Source organism: Melopsittacus undulatus, chromosome 7, assembly GCF_012275295.1.
Source record: "Melopsittacus undulatus isolate bMelUnd1 chromosome 7, bMelUnd1.mat.Z, whole genome shotgun sequence".
Classification (NCBI taxonomy): Eukaryota; Metazoa; Chordata; class Aves; order Psittaciformes; family Psittaculidae; genus Melopsittacus; species Melopsittacus undulatus.
The window spans coordinates 23,032,892-23,057,660 of NC_047533.1; the positions used below are offsets into that span (position 1 = coordinate 23,032,892).

At 35.5% G+C, this 24,769-nt stretch overlaps 1 protein-coding gene across 1 annotated transcript in view; it reads right to left on the minus strand.

The window, feature by feature from the left end:
* Positions 1–1,221: 1,221 nt before the first annotated feature.
* The window catches only part of ARAP2 (ArfGAP with RhoGAP domain, ankyrin repeat and PH domain 2), a 127,453-nt gene continuing 103,905 nt past the window's right edge, over positions 1,222–24,769 (minus strand). Inside the window, exons 28-33 of the mRNA XM_013129061.3 lie at positions 20,499–20,638; positions 17,548–17,630; positions 16,160–16,195; positions 15,627–15,690; positions 11,634–11,765; positions 1,222–7,852 (exon numbers count right to left, since the gene is read on the minus strand). Coding sequence (XP_012984515.2) covers positions 7,502–7,852; positions 11,634–11,765; positions 15,627–15,690; positions 16,160–16,195; positions 17,548–17,630; positions 20,499–20,638 — 806 coding nt within the window. The 3' untranslated portion in view covers positions 1,222–7,501. The remainder of the gene's footprint in view (positions 7,853–11,633; positions 11,766–15,626; positions 15,691–16,159; positions 16,196–17,547; positions 17,631–20,498; positions 20,639–24,769) is intronic.

Sequence of the window (24,769 nt, forward strand, 5' to 3'; positions counted from 1 at the left end):
ATCACCCTAACCCACCTGTTGGAGAAAGAACTATTCTAAGGCAAATAGCATTCACCTATTTGAGAACTGATTTTTATTTCAGCACGGATGTCCTCCCTCAGTTTTATTATATGCTTCAAAAAAAGTCATTTAATACAGGAAGCTTATGCAAACACATTAAGAAAGATGGTTATTTTTGTTTGTTTTGGCTTTTTTAATAGAATTTAAGATTAATCTCTGGCTGTATGTTTGAAATTCTAAACCGATGCCCTTTTTTGAAATCCAAGGAGCTTGTACCAAGAGGAGATAGCTAGAAGAGACTCACCTGAAAATACATTTACTGCTAATTGCAGAAACGTCAGATTCACTGTAAGTACTTCCTCATCATTGGTTGTAACAAATAAAGGCTGTGTTATTCAAGTAAGCAAGATATTAATGGCTGTTGCATTTCAATAGCAATATTTTGCCTAATGCTGTCGGGTTGTTTTAATGAATTCCAGCAGAAAATGGTAAATAACCTAACTTCGCATTTTTTTTTTATTAATTCAGCCATATACGGGAAACTTGTGTTGGTTTTTTTTTTTCATGACTGACATTAAAAAAAGCTGAATAATCATCACAGGATATGCGTTTATGCCAGAACAACTATTCAGCCAACTGTAAACAAGTTGATGCTGCTATGATGTTCCTAGTTTGCAGGAAAGCAAACCCTTATAAAAGGTCTTTAGAAAACATTTTACATTTAGTAATTTCTCTATCCAGATTCAAATTTTGGAAGATAAGCTTTCTAAATAAAATTCAGTTACTAATACTGAAAATTCACAGAAAGTTCTAGGTAGTGAAAACTTTAAAAGATGGAAGGAAAAAAAAAAATCTGAATTTACTTCTATTTTGCTATTTAATGGGTAAAAAAGACACTTAAGGTAATGGTGGTATTTCTTCTTATTTTACAGATATTTCATATTTATTTTTCTGTCCACTAGTTCATAGAATGGAAACATTCTCAAAATTCATTTACCTGTCTAGGCTATGCTATACAGAAAGGGAACGAAATAACAAATCTCCAGGACATGGATAAAGTTTACTGTTGTTTCACTCAGCAATTTAACCAAGACTCCAAGATACTCCTCTGCGTTAAAGTTGTGTAATCTCCCATGTAACCTGGTTTTCCTTGGAAGGAAAGTCTGTGAGGTATCCTCATGTGAAAAATGTTCTACTTATAACAGCCTGAGAAGACCTTGGGATTGTTATATGCAGTTTATTGTATTTATCATTCATTGAGCTTGAACAGTTCCAATGTATAAGATGAATGAGTAAAGAGAGGAAAAAAAAACACTGACCATGAAAGCAAACTTAAGTGCTGGATGTCAGTCAGAAGTATAAACTAAGACACAATAAAATAAAGGCTGATGGCTAGAGGCTCTTTAAAGAAATTATATTTCAATCATATTGTAATTTAAATAGAAATATAAAGCAAAACTAGTCAAATACAAATACATTATGAGCTTTTAAATGGAACACTTTGGAAAAATAAATAGTGGAGAAAATGACAAGTTATAAAACTCATACATACAGAAAAACCTCAATTTATTCAAACCTATTAGTTAGACAGCAGTCCACAATTCTGGGCAAACCAATGCTAATTGATTTTTGAAGGAAAAGGCTTTAGTGCTTATGTAACCAAAGGTATAAATTGCAAGAAATTGCATCCTTTATTACAAGGCACAACACATATTACAGGAACATTAAGGCACTGAACTAAAATAATTTAAAAAGCCAAACAGAGTACATTTGCTTTAGCTTGCCTTCTGATTTGCTGAGGACTACAAATGTAAATATGAGGAAGACCTTCAGGGTTAATGGATAGAAACCATAGAATCATAGAACAGTTAGGGTTGGAAAGGACCTTAAGATCATCTAGTTCCAACCCCCCTGCCATGGGCAAGGACACCTCCCACTGAATCATGTCACCCAAGGCTCTGTCCAACCTGGCCTTGAACACTGCCAGGGATGGAGTTACAGAACTTTTTAACACCTATTTGTCAACACCTAAGCCTCTGTCTCTCCTGGCCAGTTCAGTGAAATCCCTTTCTTTATAGGAAAGCTTGAGGAGATCACTATCAGGATTTAAGATAAAGGTTAAGGCAAGCTTGACACAGTGGGCTTGACCATAATGCATGTACCATTTGCAAAAGAAGCCACAATCAGCAGTCAAGCAATCTCATGGGATCTAAACAAAAAGCATGGCCAAATTTTGAGTCATAAATTTAAAAAGCAGAGCAAAACCACATCAAGCTGATGAGCAGAAAGGAGTGGGCATGGAAGACAACCTAAAGATTAGGATGTACCAGAGTGTATGACACTAAAACGAAAAGCAGGAAGGGCTCATGTAAAGTCAGGAAGGCTAAGTACTAAACCCCCCCAAACCTCTAAACTGCAGTGCAAGAGTGCAAGTACACAGGAAGATAGAATTGCCTACTGTAACTGTGGCGTTAATATCCAGTTCCTTCTTCCTCTTCAGTATCACAGATTGCCATGATTTTCTAGTAAAACATGAGCAGCAAAGCATAACAGGAATGTTCTGAAATTTCAGCAAAGACAATTAAGATATGGTAGTGGTAAGAATGAATATAACTATTTCAGCATGATTTTCCCCTTATCTGAGTTGCAGATGAAACTCATTTGCAGTGGAGTGGCAATTAAAGCAGTAAAACATACAAACCTAAAGTGAACCATGAAGATAACTTTGCAAGTCTTCCTGCCTTTTTTACAGAGAACAATCCACCCTCAAAACCCCCAGTCTGAGAAATACTTCTTTTATTGACAGCACAGAGAATATTTCTGAAGGGTCAGAAACAGAAATATTGTATAGACCATATCTAAGCATTCTGAATCTTCCTAGTCAATTTTTCTGCAATAGGCTCAGTTTTGCAAGTAAGTGCATAGTTTTTCAAACAATTCAACTTGGAATGCATTCCATCCATCCATCAATGTAATCTGCTTCTATCCCACACGTACATACTACAGGTTTCCTAATCTAACTTACTGAGACTACAGATTTGCCTTAAATAGCCCAAGTTAAATATAATTTCAGAGATGCTATGCTTACTAGGACTTGAGTCTGTACTTTTTTTTAATTGTTTCAATTTGGTCCCAGGCACAAATGAAGTTGTGCCAGCGAGAGTCTGATAACTGGTAACTTCCCACTGAAACAGCTTGCACTGGAAAAGATTTAAAAACCTGAATGGAGATACCACAGGGTAGGTCCATAACAGTGCTTCAGACAGTAAGATGTACCCTGCACCTCCAGACTCCTGAAGGCACCACCACCATCCCCAGCAGAGCATGTAAATATTTTCCCCGATTCCTTATTCCGGAACTTGAGATGTGGAACAGGTGGTAACAGAGCAGCACTTATAGGAACACAAACTGCACTAGCACTGTACCAGGGGAGAGCAGAATCACAGCAGTGAGATAAAATTCCGTAACTTCTACTTTCTGAAAAACATGCACCTGCAGAGCAGTCCAAAACTACCCTCATACATGACAGTGGAAGCCATGCAGGCATGCCTCTGGCGGACACAGCCAGTGGCATAGTAACTCACTTTAAGCATAACATCCCAGAGCTTTGAAAAGAGAAGAACTAAGAAACAGAAATCAACAACACAGCCAAGCCCTCCACATTAACTGAAGAAATATTTTGGGATATCCTTCCCCTACTGGACAGATTCTTAGATAATGTTTGCAAAGTCTTACAATGTATAAATCGTGCCTCAACTCAAGTCACATGATAAAGCCAAGCTCTGAATGAACATACTTTGTAGATCTCACCTGGTGAAACTGACTCTACAGTAGCGCAGTTTCTGCTGAGGCACAAAACCTATTAGCCAAACTGCTCTCCTGAACTGGTAGCTCAAAGGAATATCTTTGAAAAAGATCCGTTTCGAAGAAAATTCCAAAATTGTAACCAATATTCAGTTCAACTAAATGAAAAAAAACCCCAAAACTTAACAAAAACTAAGAAAGCCAAAGAACCAACTAAAAAAAAAAAATTCCAGCTCATATTTTTCTTGGGACTTTGGGTTGTTTCCCTTCCCCATCCTAACATGTGAAAAACCCCACACAAAGAGAAAACAGGCATTATGTTAAAACAATTAGTATAAACAATGTTTACATGCCAGCTTTACATCTACAATGGTTGCAGAAGTCTAAAAAAGTAACAAGGAACTTGAGAGTTACTGAGATTTTAATTCTAGTCTTCCCATTGTTATAAAACCATACATAAAATACCTATACCTCATTTAATTTCCTTTTGCAGATCAGGAAGTAAATGTCAGGTTACTCAATAGCTCTCATATGGAAAGACCTACAGAAGTCTCTTTTAAAAGACAAAACACCCAAACCCCAAACATTTTTATTTTTTTCTTGGGAAAAAAAAATTACATTGCCTATTTTAGAGAAACAGCATTTATTGAAATAATTATCATTTATTCTCTGAAAACTACACTTCCTCTGCCAATCTATAGCACAGGAACAATAAAAGATCAGTAGCCATTAAGGTACTGCAACAAACCAGAATTTTCCTGCAGGTCTTGAATCAATCTCAAATGTGTAGTGCAACAATCATATGTCAGATAATTGGTCCAAGACTTTGATACCTATTTCAAACAATTCATTGTAAATTTAAGTTTTACTTTCCCCAACAAATTTTCCTTGGATTAACACTGTCATCCTTCAGTGTCTCTCTGGATGTGCACATAACTGTATGCACATATACACATATGCAAGTGTATTTGTGGATGTACACATACAAAACCAAATTTCAAGGTATTTTAATAAACATCTTTTTTCTTTTTTTTTTTACTTGCTTTTTAGGGCCTTTTAACAGAAGTCATACAGATACTTTTTCTGTGATATGCTTTTGAAATAGAACAAGTATTTCTGTAGACCTTAGATCCAATAAAAATACACAAAACATTTTCATCACAGACATATTCACTTCAATGCTCAAAACCCTTCCACTGCTCCATTTACTCCATTAGTGTAGGGGCTTAAATGATGCATGAGGCTTTCAGCAGTAAAGTGAATGCTATTTTTAAGAACCCAGTAAAAAGAAACAAAATAGCAATCATAATTCAATACTGAAAAATATATGCAACTAAAAGTACAACTGTAAACAGCACATTCAGGTCCAGCCTCTGACAGAAACTGAGGTAATTTCTCCTGGTGGCATTTGGTCCTGATTCAAATCGGCATTTAAGAACCTACTTATTAACATGAAGCACCGACTTTAGTCAATACAACTTAAGTTCAGGTTTATATGCTTTCTTGAGCCAGGGCCTCAATTATGAGAAAAGGCTCAATTACAAATTAAAGGTAGCAAAACAGTCAATAGTGCACTGGAAAAATTAAAATCTACAAACTCATTTCAGATTCAGCAACTGGTCAAATACAGTAAGTGCAATGTCTGAAAGACTAAACTTGCTTTGTCTGTGCTACATTCCAGAAGAATAAATAGAAAACACTATAAAGTAATTTGAGTTTGATCTTTTCTCTGTATTTCCTAGCAGAGTTGCCAGATATATCGAATCATTTGTCTGGTTTCTTCAATCAAACAAATTATTTTTTCCAATTAAGCTGTTCAATGCAATCAGGAACAGAAATAAACGATGTGAGAAATGTAACGGCACCTGGGACTACCAAAAATAGAAGAGGGGATAAATGAGCATACTGCTTCTGTATGCAAAGAAATTCAGTAGCAACAAAGCATCCCCAAAACTATCCATTGATAAAAAAACAGTCTCATTGATGCCAATTAAGTTTAATATTTCCTCTTAAATTTTAAGGAATTAAGAGAATATTTAAATTTCCAATAAACAAGAAATAGCTTGAAATTACCTCTTACCCAGAGGTCTGGAAAACTCCAATAAAACTTGAGGAATACTAAAGGTGTCAGTAAGTTCTTAAAAGGCTGGTGAAAAACTGTGGCAGACTGGTTAATCAGACCACAAAAGGGACAGCAGCAAAATAAAGCAGATGTTGTTATTAATGCCTCCCCTGAAGGAAAGGTGCAGTGTGAGCTCATTAACTCTGCTCTGTTGGTCCTGCTGCTTAATCAGACAGCATCTGCAGCACCTGGAAACAGTCTCAGCACAGCCATGCCTTTTGCCTATCCAGCTGTTATGGGACAAAGTAAAAACTGTGCTATGCCATAAGAGAGAAAGAGACAATCCCACAGGCTGAGTGAAGGGGAGACCCATGAAACAACTGAAGAAAACCAAATAATTTCATTGTTCACACAGGTTTTGTTTTGAAGCTAGATTCTAATTTTAAATGTAAGGAACATGAGCTTAAAAAACAGAGTAGCTGCAGGGTAGCCACCTGTCTTCAGGAAATGCTACCTGGATACCTGGAATTTAGCAAATGAGACTGTCCTCTCGACCTTGAGACCTACCCTCACACTCAGAAGAGCTGTGCACAAGCATTTCTTAGTTCCTGCAAACAGCATACTGCTCACCTTTGTCCTCATGGTAAAGGGAGGGGTTAATCTCCTCACCCATTTAGTAACTGGCACTTCTTAATTGAGGGAGTTAGAACCTTTCTGATAGATGTTTGTGTGGGGAGCATTTTTTCTTACAGAAATTCATTTCTCATGTGAATATTAAATATTCATCAGATGCTAGCAACTTTGTCAGCACCAAGCAAGCTCTATCCAGAGATAGGAAATTTTGCCTTTTTCACACAGAGCTAACAAAGGTCTGCTTATAAAATTACTTAAGCCCGTTAAGCAAAAAGATGATGCTGCTTTTCCAAGTTGTATACCCTTTTAAATCAGACATTGTTTTAAAGATTGCTTTTTGTCATCCTTAGTATTCTCTCTCATTGCTTAGATGTCATAATCAGGTGTATACCATAGAGACACAGTTTTCAGATACAAGAACTAATTACGCTGTCTTATCTACTACAGTCCTTTTGATTGTTTCACATGCTGCTCTGTCAGAGCACAAACCTATAAGAGGAGACACTAATTTTTCTCTTAAATAGTAATAATAAAAAATTACATGCAAAAATTACTTCTCATAGCAGATGTTACTCATTTTCATAGTGTTAAACAACTATATTGCAGACCAACAGTAAAAATTTCACTGTATATCTTGACTTCTTCTAAAAATATCTCTCCAGTACTTACAAGATGATAAAGAATATAAACAGAACAAAAGCTCTGATAGTGCTTAGGATTATTATATGAAAGAAATTTGCAATAAAATGTAATAGATAAAACCCAGGTGTCATTGCATTGCACAGGAGAACTTCAAAATTTCAGGAGTTCTTCATAATCAGTCCTCTCAGTTCAATCTTACATTATAACATGTGGCATAGACATATACAAAATCAGCAGCTGCATATAAACAAATTATTGCCTTTGCCCTGTACAAATGACATAAAAAAAAGACTATTTTTGCATGGGAAATACACACACACACACATATATATGTATATTTCAAACTTCAGACTCAGGAAGTCAGCTGGAGGTTTCATCATGAAGTCCTCTGTTCTTTTGCAGCACTGTATTTAGTTCCTGAATCACATTTGATGGTAATTTTTTATCTAATTCCAAAGTAGTTTTGCTTGTTTTGTTCTTATTTTTTCTCAGTGCCTTATGTGGTCTTTGATGCAGGTCAGTCATCACTGAATCCACATCCTCAGCACAGATCAAGCTCTGATGTGTTTCTGAATGATTTCGCACTTTCCCCTCCTTCCGTTCCAAACATTGTGCCACAATAGAAGCTTTTTCTTTCATTTTTTTTCTTTCTTCCAGGAAATCATTTTCATGATGCTCACCAAATTTTGCTTTCCCGGATTGTAGTTCTATCTTTTGAGAAAACAAGCAAAGAGAAATAAGATCACATTCAAGTAATGTTCAGTAATATTTAGATTGCAATTTTTGCTCATTAGTTTCATGTAAGACTTTAAAAATATTTTTAAAATATCTAAAAAATTAAAATTTGATTTTCATCCTATAGGAGTATCTCATATTTTAATGCTTTACAGCAGATCCATATACTCTTAAAAACTCAGAATTCATAAATCAAAGACAAGTGTGAATGTTGTAATTCGTATAATTAATGACTGAGCTACATGTATGTACAAAAGATTATTTTACAGGATCACACACACTTTCAGCAGCTGTTCAGTACTACCTGATAAATTATAAGACTGTTTTTTCAAATTTTGGCTAGGAATTTTAAGTAACATACTGGGAACTCAGATAAAACAACAAACCAATGGCAATGCCACTGTTCCATACTGGTAGGCTGTTTTTAAGTTCTTAAGCTGGAGGAAATGAAAGGCAAATAAAATGTTGCATTTAAACTCACAACTGGTGTGATAGAAGCATATCTGTATTAGAAGCATATATGTACAGTGAAATAAAAGTGCCGAGAACCCAACATCCACACTATTTCAGAGCTCTTGCCTTGTTTGTTTTTGGGCTTACATGGCTTACCACTAGTGCGTGCTATGTAGCAGATTTTAGTTTACCTGAAGACTTAAATTCTGCTCCCATCAGTAACAACTGCTACCACTTTAGAATCTCCTACTATCTCCTAAGCCAGCAAGAAGCATCCTATTATTATATGTTCATCATATTATTTATATCTTAGCTATAGTCAGTGAAAAGGATTTCAAGGCAATCAAGAAACTGTCCCAATGATTCATGAATATAGGGAATTCTGTTCTGCTAAATACTTGAAAAAGCTATAATTTTCCACTCAAAATAATTGCTTTCCACTGAAAACAGTTTTTGAATGAGCAAGATAACAGTGACATTACCACCAGTGATACATGTTCAATTAATAAAATAACAATAAAAGTACTACCTGTGATAATATGTATGTAGTACATGAAATGGAAATTGTCATTCAGTACCTTCCAGAAAACAGAATAACACACTCCAAGCTATTCACTGTTACTCAGCAAACTAAGATATGAATACCTTGTGGAATTCAGTCAGGAGCAACAATCTTCTATTTACAGAATTTTTTACATAACATTTCAATTTTGCATCTTTTGAGAAGAAAAATACCAACTAACCTTCTGAAATCAGCACAGCTCTCCTGCTAAACTGGGTACAGCAGGAGCCCTTTATATAATGAGCATAGGAACAGCTTAAATACAGAACTCATTCAAAGACTGCTTGCTTCTCTGAAATACTCTTGGGTACTGACATGTAGCCCCTTAACACACACTGCTACTCAACATATTGAACTTTTAAAGCAGATTCAGTATACCGAGGAATCCTAATTCCTACGTATTTGTATTTTATTGATAGAGCCAAATTCAAAAGAACATATCTGATATGTGACCAGAACTGCCACATCAAGTTTTTTAACAGTACTATTTCTTTATATTTGATCCACTGCCCACTCTTAGTCTCACGCTATTTATTATGCTACTGGACTCCATACTTTTCTCCCAATAACTCTTAGTATAAAAAGCAACAATTTCAATTAGAAATAGCTGTTTGCCTCTAAATTTCAGGCCCTTAATCAAATAATTAGTGAACAAAGTGATAAGAATATATACATCTAACTACATTTTTTTTTGTCTGCATATCACCAACAAAAAAAACATGGAGCAACTCTACCTATTTGCATCCTCCTTTATGCTCTGTTCCTTTCAAAATGCTACAAAGGTATAACTTATGGTATTTGACAATGGAAGGTAAGTTTGGTTTTTTCCCCTCATTCCTCAGTTTTTCTGTATTTGGAAATAAAATTACAGAATTACTGCAGATATACAGCATATTTCTATTTTGTTTAAATGATTCTACTCTCCATGTATGCAACAAGTAGTGCTCAAATAATGAAAATATTTTGATTCCATTTGTTATTAGAAGGATTCTTAGTTATACAGTGGTTTCAAACTTTGGGCATTATATATTTATTTTGTTAGCGCACAATAAAACTACTTCCAATAATGGGAAAAAAGAAGACATTCAATATAGACTTTTTAGTACAGAACTTTAATGTTAAACTCATTAGTTCCTGAGTATCTTTAAGTTGTTTAGCATTTTTTTCCCCTTATATTCATATCAGAAAGATGCAACTTTTTTCACTGTTTGGGGAACTTACAGTCTCTTTTCTTGCCTATATGAGGGTAACTTTGATCACATTTCTACTACAAGTTTACACACTGATCTGTAAACAGACCTCATTTTTTCATAAACCAGCGTCTTTCAGGAAAAGTTCCTCCTATTATTGCTCTCTATTGCTTCAAAATTTTTGCTTGTTAGAGAAGTATTACAAATCCATGGAAAGACTGGAGGCATTGGTCTCCAAAGAGATGTCTATTGCTTTACTGACTACTATTTACTGCGTACAATATTTCTCCTTCATAAACCATATCATATGGTTACTTTCCACCACTATTTTACTGTTCATTCCAGCTGTGGCTTTTCAGGTAAGAAAAGTGTTAGTTTTATATATCTTATCTTATAATTTGGTGTTAACCTTCCTAAAGATTTCAAATGCCCCTGCATAAAACTTCTCTGGATCTAGTCAGGGCATAAATAATGAAGACTGTGATGTTCTACTTTTAAATTAAATGCAGAATTTCTCGAAGTTGCAGTGTATGAAACAGCAGAGTCCTTCCTAATGAGGCGCATTATCAACAAAAAATATTAATAATAAAAACATTCTCATACTATAAGGTATTAGGGATTTTAAATCATGAAGCTCAAAATCAAATAAAAGCTTTATCATATAATGTCTGAATTTGCAGCTATCGCAAAGAACTTATTACAGATGTCAACTGTACCTGCATAAGAACAGGTAAGAAACATACCTAAGGGCTATTAAGCTTTTTAAATGACAAAACCTGTGATTTATTTTCATTAAAAAACATTTTTAAAATGCAAATATTAGCTAGAAGGAGCTTATCAAAGAACTGCAAAAATACTTTGAGAGAAGGTTAAAACAAAAGGACAAATTAAACAAAATAGGAAAACCATAACTGCATTCACACTGTATTATAGTCAATTTGTAAGCCAGAGTACGAAAGCCTGAAGAAAGCAGAACAAAAGAAAAATGGAGTTTGCTGTTTTGATAAAGCATTACTTCTACCTTTGCTTTTGGTTTGTTATGCAACTGAGTCAGCTTCACCAATTCATACCTGTACCAAAATCTCTGTGAGTGATGATAACACATACGTATTTCTACCTCCCTTCAAAATCTTCTAAAACGTGCAAGAAATAATACAACATACAGTCAAAGGACCAAGCTGTTTTGTTTCAATACTTATTCTCCATTCTATTAAGATTAGTTACCATTATTTTTCCCAAGCAAAATAGTGTCTCCACTAGCACAGCTGCTTCTCAGGTGGAAGTAAGGCAAATAAGTCCACCCCACAGTCCTATTTACTTCTAATTAACAGTCATTGCTCAAAAAAAAAAAACCAAACACAAGTGACAATTCACTACTGATTTACTGAACAGTCAAAGTTTAGGTCACAATGTGTTTTTACATTAAATTGTCCTGTTCCTTTAATGAGAAAACACTGAAAAGAACATTCTGAAGAGTTCATTATTACTGGACTATTTTAAAAAGTACAACACTGTGGTTATAAGTTCTACAGAAAATTTAAACACAACTTACTTCTGAACTCCCTCTGATTTTACAAGTGGTCTTCTCTTGATGAATGGGAATTAGTGGTAAGCCTCCAATCTTTGGACTTTTAGTTACAGACTGTTTTCTTGCTTTGCCGGCAGGTGGCCATGTATCTGCATGCTAAAGGACAAAATGATACCTTATTTTTGGTGCGGAATTTCATAAATATACAAATCCTTTTTGTAATGCAGAAGTCTTGGAAAAGGCCATCTACTGCACAAAACTATGCCCTCCTGTGGGAAATGGGGGAAGACACTATGGTGCTTTAAATTGTGCTAATGTTTTGTAAGTGCTGCACGATGTCGAGTACACAGAACCAAAAGGTCTTTATACAGTTTTCATGTAGCAAACATCTTCCCTCCATATTATTATTTAAATGGCCTTCTAAGAATAGAAAATATCATCAAACAAAACACATTGACTCAATTCACAATTTCAAAATTCCACATAAACATGCTTTCAGGACTCCCACAAAAGTTTCTAAAAGAAAATAAAATTATCACAATTTGCAAATAAGAGTTAAAAATTTATATTAATAATTTTGGAGAAAATCGTTGCTTAAACCTACAATAACAACATAAGTTATCTCAGAGGAAATGGCCTGTTCCAATGAAACATTGGGAAGGTATTATCTGAAAGATCAAATCTTGCCAACCAAAATCAGTTTACTGTGGACCAAGATACAAGAAACAACTGCAATTCAGAAAGTAATTAAGAAACTTTAAGTCAGCTTCTGAAGGAAACTGCCTCCCTTAATTCTCAGCAAGCTTAAGGAAACTATCCCTGTAAAGTAGCCTGATTTTTCTTCTTTGTCTGTAACATTTCTTAAAATAGAACTCTAGAAAGGTACATCAGAAATACTAGCAATGTATTAGGCCATATAATAAATGTACATATTCATAGTTTTGACCTATCTGTTCAATTGTACCTCATAGTAATACAATGTGCCTCTTTGGTTGATCAAAGGCAATGCAACTGGAAGAATACTATCGTGCCATCTTCATATGAAATAATTACTTCCAACTGTGTGCTATGCATGCTATTATGTGATTTTGTACAAAACTATTACAGAGTTCAAGAATAGAGTTTTAGTCATACTTTCTAGGATACTTTTGCATATAACTGAAAGAACACTGGTCCTCCTAAAAATCCTCTTAGTATTTGCCAGCTTGAAGTATAAGATTAGTAACCTCTGAGCTAACTTTATTTTCTGTAGCAAAAAGTACTCTTGTTACTAGACTACAGTGGTAGGTACACTTTGCTAGTTAAATTTTCTGCACTATTTATATTAGAGGAATAAATATTATCTGAAAACAGGAGGAATAAAAAGATAACTATAGTAATGATATTAATTACCAATAAAGTCTTATTCTGCTCAAGCACTGAGGAGCATAGTAACACAGTTTTATCTCCCTCCTAATTGCACTGGATCATTAAATGTCAATTTCTTAAGTCTTCAAAATCTACTTTACAGTAATTCTGAATCTGCAATCTAAGCTATTCCACTGACAAAATGTGCTGCCTCCAGTCTCTGTAACATAAAAGTGCTCAAATACTGTGATAATAGATAAGGTAAAAGACAAGCTATCTTCCCTAAAGACAGCCTCAGTTTGATAATTCTAACCAGAAATTACCTCAGTTGACATTTACAACGTTTTGTTTCAGAAATGGGATAATGTGATAAATGTCTGCTGCTGAATGATATCAAACATTTGGAATGGCATATTTTAATCCCAGCCAGCAACTAAGTACCACACAGCCGCTCACTTACCTCACCTGCAAGGGATGGGGAGAAGAACCACAGAAAAGTTAAACCCATGTGTTTGGATAAGAACAGCTTAATAACTAAAGCAAAATATGATAATGATAATAATTATGATGATGATGAAAAGGGAAATAAAAGAGAGAAATAAACCCTAAGAAACCCCAGTGATTCACAGTACAACTTATCATTATGCCCTGACCGATACCCAGCCCATTCCGAGCAGTGATCTGTAGCCCCTGGCCAACCATCCCCCATTCACAGACTGAGCATGATGCTCCATGGTATGGAATATCCCTTTGGCTAGTTTGGGTCAGGTGTCGTATCTCTGCTCCTTCCCGGCTTCTTGTGCCCCTCCTCAGTGGCACAGCATGGGAAACCTAGAAGTCCTTGATCAGGGTAAGTACTACTTAGCAACAACTAAAACATCAGTGTGTTATCAGCACTGTTCTCAGACTAAAGCCAAAACACAGCACTGCATCAGCTACTCAGAAAAAAAACATTAACTCTAGCCCTGCTGAAACCAGGACAGGAGATCTTACAGTAAGCCTCAGCAATACAAGCTACTGCATTCTCAAGAAGATATTCATGATAAAATGTATTTAAAGCAGTAGACTGTAGTAAGAACAATATAACAAATCTGCATCATTAGCACTTAATTTCCCATGTAATTCAGTCTGACAACTTGACTGATGTTCAGAATGCTGATTAAAGGAAAAAAATCCAAACCCAATAAACTCCACAAAAAAGCACTATACCACCCCAAAAAAACCCACAAAAACCCCCAATATGAAACCAAAACACCCTCTCAATGTAGCTCGTTAGTACTGCCAATTCACTGTACTGTTCATTTATTGGAATAAATTTTTAAAAACAAACAGTATTAATTCAAAGCAATTTTTAATGCACATGGAATTATTTAACTTTTTTGTTAGAAAAAGAGTATCTTTAACATTGAGATGTATGTCTCTGTTTTTATCTATACTGTCAGAGGAATATTCTATATCTCACACTACCTGATCAGAATCCTAATTGATTGCACTTCCTGTGATTTTACATCAAACGGCCTTCAACAGTTACCAAGTTTGTATGAGTTATTTCTAAGTAGCCTGTATCAATAACCTCTGAACCTATTTGTTGTGACATCGCTAACGTTACGCCCATGAGATATATGCCAGGACCAGTGGCTGTTTCCATAGAAACTACAATAGTTCAGTTAAGGGAGCTGAATAAGACAAAAATTTGGAAGTCTTCCTTACAAGGCATGCATTCTAACACTACTATCTATTGAAGGTTCAGATTCTATTTTGAAAAGCGTCTAAAAACTATGTATGGCAATAGTCTTGTACCCAGTCCACATCATGTAATATGTAAAGCTCACAGGTAATCATAAATCTAGTGATGTTTATTCATAGTGCTATTTCCCAAAGTTCACTGAACATCACAGGAAAGGCAAGAAAAATCTGACACAAATACAAAATCTTTTTTAAATCTTAAACTAGTCTCCTGTGAGCTTGAACTCTTCCCATCTCTCTTACTTCTGCTTCCTCCTACAAAAATATTAAGCTCCATTTGCAAGAATGCATTATATGGCACTGAAATGTACACGATCCTTACCCACAACCTAGTAGCAAGCAGAAGATTACTTAATTTAGGAGAATTCCTATCCAATACAATGAATTGTCAGTGTTAACTAAGCTAACCTGGGTACCAGAGGAATACTGCTGTATTGGAATAGCTCTTCAACAGGGCTAGTTCATTCACTACATTTTGAAATGGGACACCTTTCTGTCATGACTGGTTTGCATCCAGGGTCCAAATTAGTGAGTAGAGTAACAGCACTCGGGCATTGTGACACACAAACACATCCTTTAGGTCAATAGCCAGAATTTCACCCAGAAGAGGATTATTGCTGCAAAGAAAATGAGTTGTCTTTCTTTAACCAGCTTCTCTACAAGACAGAAGGGAAAAATAAAACAAACAGAATGTCCTTCTCCCTTACTCTCAAAGCACTTAGCTTTCATATGAAACTGACATTACAAATAATAGTCTCCACAGACTAATAGCCATCTTGTTGCTGTTTTATTTCATTGGGTAGTCCAGAAATTTTAATGGCATTGCAAATTTATCTATAACATAGCCACAACACATATGTATCATTGTTTAAAGGCATTTTCAAAACAGCATTAAAAGTTAAAATTCTTTGATCAGATTAGTACCTGTGCAGTAAAAATGCTGATCATCCACTCCATCTGCATATCTTGTCCATCACAACATATATACCTAGAATTCAATATATAATTCACAAGAAAAGCAACAAAAATCCTGTTACAGTTAAACATAGTAAATAGGCTTCTAAACAACTTCAAACAGTGCTTACATTTGTTTATGAATGCTGTCTGCATTTATTGTTAACACTTCCATATTAGGAAATACAAATACTTAAGATTATCACTTTACCCTGTCTGAAGACAATGCATGTACTTAATTTAAAGCATGTGCATAGGCTTAAAACCTACCAGTCTAAGTTCATGAACATAATTTGCTTTATGGCCACAGAAGGGAGACACACACCTGACCCAAAAAGACTATCAAAATATGAAGACTCTTCAATTAATTAAGAAAAACATTGCAAAAAGTCAACATGCAAAATAACACCATTAGTTTCCAAACATTCCTATTTTGAAACTGAACATTTCAACAAATCTTAAACACTGAAGTGAAGCCAATCATGTGTTTCATGTTTACCTACCACTGATGCTTTTCAGTAAATACTGCAAGTCCCCAGCTGAAACAAAAAGAAAATTTTGAAGATTAATTTCAGAAACTCAAGTTCGGGACAAATTTCTCAAGCTACAGAGATTCATTACCTTTATCTCATGCTTTTAAGTGTGTGTGTGAAATTACAAGGTTTAAATGCATACTGCAAATCTAGAATTAAATTGTGGTTTTGATGATGGACTTTACTCATTTCCTCACAGTTTATTCATAGGTAACAATCTGTTATGGACAAAGGGGTTATAGACAGGCCCTGCAAATGATGGCTAACTACTTGCCACATTTTGGTTGTGGCTGTACTTTCTGAAAGCTGCTGGAAGTAAAACTGCTAAGATGGTGCCCAGCAGAGTCCACTGCGGTGTGGAAGTCACATAGTGTGCTTTGCACTATAAATTAATCACACAAGTTTACAGCTATTTTAAAATTGTTGAAAAAAAAAGGCATAGGTTTACAATGAGGTAAAAAAAAACAGACACTCTGGAGATCACGAAGAGACTTTGCAAAGTCTGCTTTTGAAAGTAGATTGAAAATAAACCGCAAGAAAAGAACCAAACTGAAAAGGCTCATCTACATAATCTGTTACTCCTATTCTGGACTCACCTCCTACTTACTCTGTGCTTTAAAACAACAACAAAATTAAAAGAAATACCACCTTCCTCCCTAACACAATTAAGCCTTGAAATTTACAGACCTTTTCAGGACATTTCTATGTGCCAGCCATAAAGCTGTAAAGGAAAAGTCCAAGCAGATTTGTTTAAAGGCTACAGCCCACCTAGAATCCCCCTAGGGATAGGATCCTCAGTACATTATCTCAGTGTCCCAAAGCTTTGACTAAACAAGTAGTGGAAACATCCGAGAAAAACAGGTGTCATTTTTCACTGCTCTTTTCATAGTCACTGATGTTTGTAAAGGACACTGTAGTCTTCAGCTAGAATAAACATCAAAATAAGGATCCTGAAAAAGGAAAATCCTTTACTGAACAACAGGAACTGTCACCATGACTAGCTGGTTTTCTCTTCTCTTTTTTTCTTGGTGCAAAGGTGGCATGTCCACCAATAAACGCAGGACACACAATACAAAACTAAGTGAGCTAGCAGCAAACATATCCACAAGAGGTAATATACTTAAGATTAACAAAAGCCAATCAATAAAGAAATTTCCTAGCACAGAAGAGTTAATATGGAACACAAAAACAGAGATAGAAACAACACAAATAATATTATAGAGGGTAATTTAATTCAGCATACTTCAATTGGCATCTTGACTTTTCCTTGTCCCACCATGTTTTATGTCCCCCTGACTTGACAGTACTATAAGTACCTTGCTATTCAGTGCTTAACCTATTCTCTTTTCTAGTCTTACTTTGTTGGTGGCTTCATTTTCTTTTTCACTCCAAGATAAAGCTTCAGGGAATTGAGAGGCAACACTTTTTCGGGTTTGCTAGCCTGCAAATGAAATAAGATACTAATTATTTTATCAGGAATGTGCAAAGGAGAAAATGCTACATGAGGGATTGTGTCCCTCTTTTTCTTCCAGATCATTATTTTCTCTCTTCCCCATTTAACAAACTGTGCCAATCACTGTTACTGGAAGCAGTTTAAGAACATGAGGTCCACATAAAGTCACAAAACTGTAACACAGTTGGAATAATGAAGATGTGGTATTACAATTCACAGTGCAGGGGTTCTGCAGTACTTAGGCCAAAGCTTTTCAAGAGAGACAGTCAGGGAAGATGAGGAGTAGGGTTGCCCTCTGTTAAAGTTCTTCTATCGGATAGACAATATAATGGTATTTACTTCAGATCATGCAATCAAGATGAAGAAAAAACAGATGAAGTCTTTTAACAACCCAAGGAAACCTGCAACTAGCTTTGGGCCCCTCAATAGTAAAAAGAGAATCAGTAATCTGGAATGAGCTCAGCAGAAGCCCATCAAACTGCCTGGGAGCTGCAGCACTTCACCTGTGAGGAGAGGCTGACCCAACAGCAGCCCCTCAGCACCTACACAGAAGTTACCAATAAGACTAAATGAGGCTCTTCTGATTGTGGGAAGATGCCTAGACATGAGGACAAACTTTGAGGGTAGTCAGGTACTGCAACTGAAAAAGGGGTTTTCAAGACTTAACTGCATCAAGCCCTGAGCAACCCATTCTGACCTCAGTTGGTAGCTCTGCTGTGAACAGAAAGTTGGACTAAAGACCTCCTGAGGTTCCTACCTTGAACAAACTACCTTTAGCCAATGTAAAACAGACATAAACCTGCACTAAGTATGAGAACTGAAAGTTCCTAAAGGATGGAATCCTGACAGAAAACAATAAAATTCTGATGAGCACTGTTCTCCTACAAGACCACAACCAACAAGAACAGACTAACATTCCTTTCCTGCATTTCAGTCAAGTGTTTTAGTTTTCTATTTAGAAACAAATAAACAAAAACCTTAACAAATCTTACAATCCCGTTACAAAAAGCTACTCCAGTGTTAACTGTCCTGGATTCTCAATTTCTCCCTCTACAGCTTTCAGTCTCCAACACTCCAGTGTGGGGAAAAAGTGACAGAATCTGAGACAGCATAATCATATGCAAAAATGAAATAGAAAACAAACTGAAAACGAACCAGAAAAACACACTACAATTTTCTTGTCAGTATTCTTATGTAACATCCTGCTCAAAGCAAGGGTACCACCAGGATGAAAGAACACCCCTACATAAAATAGTATTTAGTTAAACAATAGTATCCTTAGCACGAAAATGTAACTTAAAGAAGCCATCTGACTGTGTGTGAGCGTATTTCTTAACAACAGTACACTGAAGTGGTATGTGCAGTCAATTAGCACATTAATGTAATTTAAAATACAGTATTGCAGAAATGTTTCACTTTTTTGATAACTCTCTTGAACAAGAGGAACGCTTAACAGAATGTGTTTCCATCTGCGTACACAAACTTAATTCGTTGTTAATGACAATGTATAATAAATAAATGCAGTCTTACTAAATAGTTTTCTATGTGCAATGTCAAGCTTTCCTACTATTCATTTCTGACTAAAATTAAACCATTAGTGGAAGATAAACCTCTCTCAAAAGAAAATTAAACAAATGGATATATAAACAAATGGATATACACTATTTTATCAGAATGTTATTTCAACTTGCTTTTTTCAAAACTAAGTGGAAAGTCATTTAAAAATCATACTGTTCAAAATTCCATCTGAGTTAGTTTTGTAAATCAAGATGGGATAAAAAAGCAGATCTCAAAGCAGTACAACGATCCTATCACAAACTCTAAGATACTACGTAAGGTTTTATGAGCATGTTCATTTATTCTCACATTTGTCAATTTGAGTTTTAGTACTAAATTATAAGATGCTATTTTTGACACTTTGGGGTCGTTCTAATTAAGATTATATCCACCCTGTCATAAGAAAACACAGTATTTCTTTTGTTTACCTTACTTGAGCAATGGATCTGTGTTTATGAAAAAGTATTTTATGAAGGTCAGCAAGTACGCCTCTATATTTGTCGGACTGGCAAAACCAGCAGTCAGCAAAAATAAATGCATTTTAAAATTTAAGAGTTTTTTTCTTTTTCAAAAAAAGGCAAACAACAAAATCAAACCAAATATACAGAAGGTATCAGAACTAAAATTAAAACATAGTTCATGATGCATATATGGTTTTATACTTTAATACACCCAAAACCACTCTTTAAAGAAAACTTACAAAGTATTTAAGACCCACCATGCCAGTAAGTGGAATACTGAGGCATATCTAATTACCAATACTAGTTTTTGGAGGACTGAGAGTGCATCTGAAAACTGTTGCTGGAAAGCAGGGAAAGATTTTGCTAGTGTATTGAGAATTACTGTTTCTTACAATTTCTTTTGTCACTACACTTGTAGGTGCAAGAAACCTGGAGCTTGTAATTTCAAAAGCCTCTGTATGGAATAACAACAAAAACACCATGCAGCTCACTTAAGTTCCGTGTTATTTCTATCACTGCTCTCTACTGTACATTTTCAAAAAACATAGTCACAGCTTAGTCACACAAGTTGTAGGCATTCTTGAACATTGCTTTATTATTTTTCTAAATCTTATAATAATGCATACCTAAAATAGCTAAATGAGCACTGACAAAAACTCCTTTTACTAAAGCATCTGTGCAGTAATAAGATAAAAACCTTGTAATAGAACCCCAGACTCTAGAAATTCTCATTTACTATCAAAAATGTTGATCTGTTTGGCTTCTTTTGCTTTTTTTTTTTTATTTCATAGGAAAAAGAAAGCTTAAGTGAGTTTGGTGAAGAGTTCATCTGTGGTACCTTCATATCCTTATAAAGAAGCAAGTTTCCTTCCCGTAACACAAAATAACGTTCCTGAAATTTGTTTCCAGACAGCAATTTTGATGGTTCTTCTTTATACTTCAGATTGCCTGCTTTCACACTGCCTTTCTCATTTTTCTCTATCAAGAAAATACAAAAGCATTTTGTTAGAAGATTTCACAACACTATTTTAAATGCCCCTAGTATTACTGTTGATTAAAAGACTAAAATTACAATTTCACTGATTTTATATTAAATACAAATAATACAGCAATATATATTTCTACATTACACTTAAATACTTATATGAATATATTATCTATTAATAACAGAGGTATTCTTAAATATTGACAGATATGATTTTAATTACTATGGGACAAAAAGGTATTTCTGTTCTAAGATAACATAGCAAGAGTACACCAACACACTTTAATTAAAAGAATCCTTTCACAATAGAAAGTGCATTTAAATCCAAAAGTATGGCATGGGTACTTTTAATCTCTGTGCTTCAGAGAGGCAGAAATTTTCTTTAAAGATCTGATTTTGTCATAAGTCTGTCTGCATTTTTCTGTTTGAGTCAAAACACACAGAAATACATATATATTTGGTAAAATTAATAAGAATCATGAAAGCAATCTCCACCGAAAAAAAATCAAAACAACAGCCAAACAAACACAAAGCACAACTCTGTAGTCAGCTTTATAAAGCATTGAACTTAGTACTGAAAAAGCTCTTATTTTAAAAAGTATCAGAACAATTGATGGTTTTCAATGTTAGCAACTAGATTTTTCAGTATGTCCTTAGCAGTTTAAAATTCTAAATAAAATAATACAAAAAATATACCTAGTACATAAAAACTTCTCACCACTACTTCTTGCTAGTTTTGGTTTTTCTATTCTGCCCGATATATGTTTGGGTTTTGGGGTTTTTTTAGACTAGTTTATCAGCTTTGCCCAAAAACATAATCTCAAAAAACAAGAATAACATGTTTTAAAGAATTCAACAATAAAAAGTAACATAAAATACATTTTCATTTGGTCAGGAAAGACAAAGAATACAAAAAAAGACCAACTTTCACTGTCTGCATATTTTCTTTTTGTGAAGTGCAGCATTATACAGCCACAGCTAGTCACGCTTTGGCAGCAACACTTGTAACATGTACTAAGCAAAATTATCTATTTTTTTCTATCTTCACACATTCTGCTAAATGAGGCATTGTCATCTTAAAGTACTGCATGATGTACACAAAGCCAGTATGAGAGGTGACAAGGGAGAATTAAGAATTTGCATGAAACATCACTAACAAGCATAAAATGTAGGGTTTAATACAAATATATTGCATTGCACTGTTTCCAGCTACCTGTACTTTAGTATTTAAGGGATTTTTGTTCTTCTTTTAAAGAAACTGTAGACAGTTATTCCACGCATGACTATTTAGGAAAAAAGTAACATTTAAATAGTGAAAAATGTATTAATGCATTACATGGATATATCTGCCTGCACAGAATGTCCATGTTTCACATGTCCAATTATACAAATATACTTAGAAGTGCATGTAAACCCCCAGTTAGGTTATATTTCAGAACTTGAGAGCAGGTTCTACTATCGTTTGTACGGCTATAGAGACACTGGGACTATCTTGAAAAGCCATATCTAGATCCCATCTTTAATATTGCTGAAAAAAAGCTGTTTAAAGTGTTGGTATTAAATTATTCCTTCTACTAACTCTATTTTTTTGCAAAAAGAGGATAATTCAAAAAATGACTCTTAATTTCCTTTCGCTTTTTATCTCAGTGCAAACAGAAATGATGAAAAACATTATGTTTAAAAATATAATGGAAATGAAAAACATAAATGTCTTTAACATACTAAATAAAACCAACTACATTTTAATCAGCATGCTTGCTGCAGACAGAAAAATCTCAAAAGAAGATTTCCCAGTATTTTCATTAAAGACAGAATCTGAATCCAGAATCAACACATTTCAACAATTAAAATCAGAAGTTATTTGGATTATCTTAATTATAAACATGAATAGAGATGCACAGTTAAAAGAAGGGCTAACATGTTCCCCCTTTGCCTGTAGGAATATGTATTTCATGTTCAGAATACAGTAGGAATCCTTATCCACACAATCATAAGTTGTTGTGAGACTAGCAGTATACTTCCACATCTGTACCAAATTACAAGATTTTAAACTTCTGCACATAGCTCCTGACATGACACTCATTCAAAACTTCACATAGAAAATCTCACCATAAAAAAATCTATAAAACACTTGATATTTAAAGACCTTGAAAAAATAATGAATTGATTATAGTCTTTAGAATCCACTATTTCATAAAGTAATCTAAAATAATTCTCTGTCCTAATCAGGATATTTTTTTTCAGACACAAACTAAAAAACACACAAAACTTTCTAGAACTTTGCATCTACTAAGAACCAGATGCACTCAATCCATTCAGCATTGATCTATCTCTGGTTTAGAAGTTTGTGTTTCAAACACCTCTGAATAGTAACTCCTGTTCCCAGAAATCAATACTTCCTACTCAAATTATGTAAACCTCATTAACAGTAAAATTTCAAGGACCTACATAGGACCTATATTGACCCTTTACAATCAATCCATATTTTTCTAACTAATAAAAAGTTAATGTGGGAAATCTTCAGGTAAGGAGAAGAAAAAGGGGCTTGAAATAGTACTAAGCTGTACTGAGTACCTCTTATACCAAAATAATATGCACATCTTGCCTTCTGAAAAGCACTTGAAAGAGTGCTTCTGCAAGAGGATGAAAAGCTATGGAATAAAATGTCAAGAGAAAATAACTGAAGATCTTTGCTCTCTGGAAGGAAACAGGAGAACTGGCTACCCTAGATTTGGAGAAAGCTGAAGTTCTCAGCAACTTCTTTGCCTCAGTCTTCACCAGCATGTGCTCTGACCACACCACTCAAGTCTTGGAATTCAGATGCAGGAACACGTGAGAATGAAGACCTTAGGCCAAGTGTAGGATAGGATCAGTTTGAGATCATCTTAAGAACATGAAAGTGCACAAATCCATAGGACCTGATGTAATTTATCCACGACTCCTGAAGGAGCTGGCAAATGAAGTTACAAGCCACTGGCCATCATATTTGAAAAATCATAGCAGTCAGGTGAAGTTCCCAATGGATGGAAAAGGGAAATATAACCCCCATTTTCAAGAAGGGGAAAATGGATAACCCATGAAATTACAGACTAGTCAGTCTCACCTCTGTGCCTGGCACGATCGTGGAGCAGATTCTCCTGGAAGGCATGCTAAGGCACATGAAAAACAACAAGGTGCTTGGTGACAGCCAGCATGGCTTCAGTACGGGGAAATCCTGCCTGACCAATTTGGTGGCCTTCTATGACAGGGCTACAGAGATGATGGACAGGGATAGAGCGGCTGACATCATCTACCTGGACTTGTGCAAAGTGTTCGACACTGTTCCACACAATATTCTTGTCCCTAAATTGGAGAGACATCAATTTGATAGGTGGACCACTGGGTAGCTAAAGAACTGGCTGGATGGCTGCATGCAAAGAGTTGTGGTCAATGGCTCAATGTCTGACTGGATACCAGTAAAGAGTGGTATCCCTCACAGACTGGTCTTGGGACTGATCCTGTTCAACATCTTTGTTGGCGATACTGACAGGGTGACTAAGTGTGCCCTCAGCAAGTTTGCTGATGACACCAAGCTGTGTGGTTCAGTTGATATGCTGGAGGGAAGGAATGCCATGCAGAGGGACCTTGACATGCTTGAGAGGTGCCCCAATGCCAGCCTCAGTAAGTTCAACACGGCCAAGTGCAAGGTCCTGCACTTGGGTTGGGGCAATCCCAGGTACAGCTACAGGTTGGGCAGAGAAGAGATTCAGAGCAGCAATGCGGAGAAGGACTTGGGGGTGTTGGTAGAGAACAAACAGAAAATGAGCTGGCTTGTGTGCTCGCAGCCCAAAAAGGCAACTGTATCCTGGGCTGCATCAAAAGGAGCGTGACCAGCAGGTCGAAGGAGGAGATCCTGCCCCTCTATCCTGCTCTCATGAGACCCCACCAGGAGTATTGTGTACAGTTATGGTGTCCTCAACATAAGAAGAACATGGATCTGTTGGAGCAAGTCCAGAGGAGGGCCACAAAGATAATAACAGGGGTAGAACACCTCCCATACAATGACAGGCTATGCAAATTGGGGCTGTTTAGCCTGGAGAATAGAAGGCTGCATGGAAACTTCACAGCAGCTTTCCAGTGTCTGG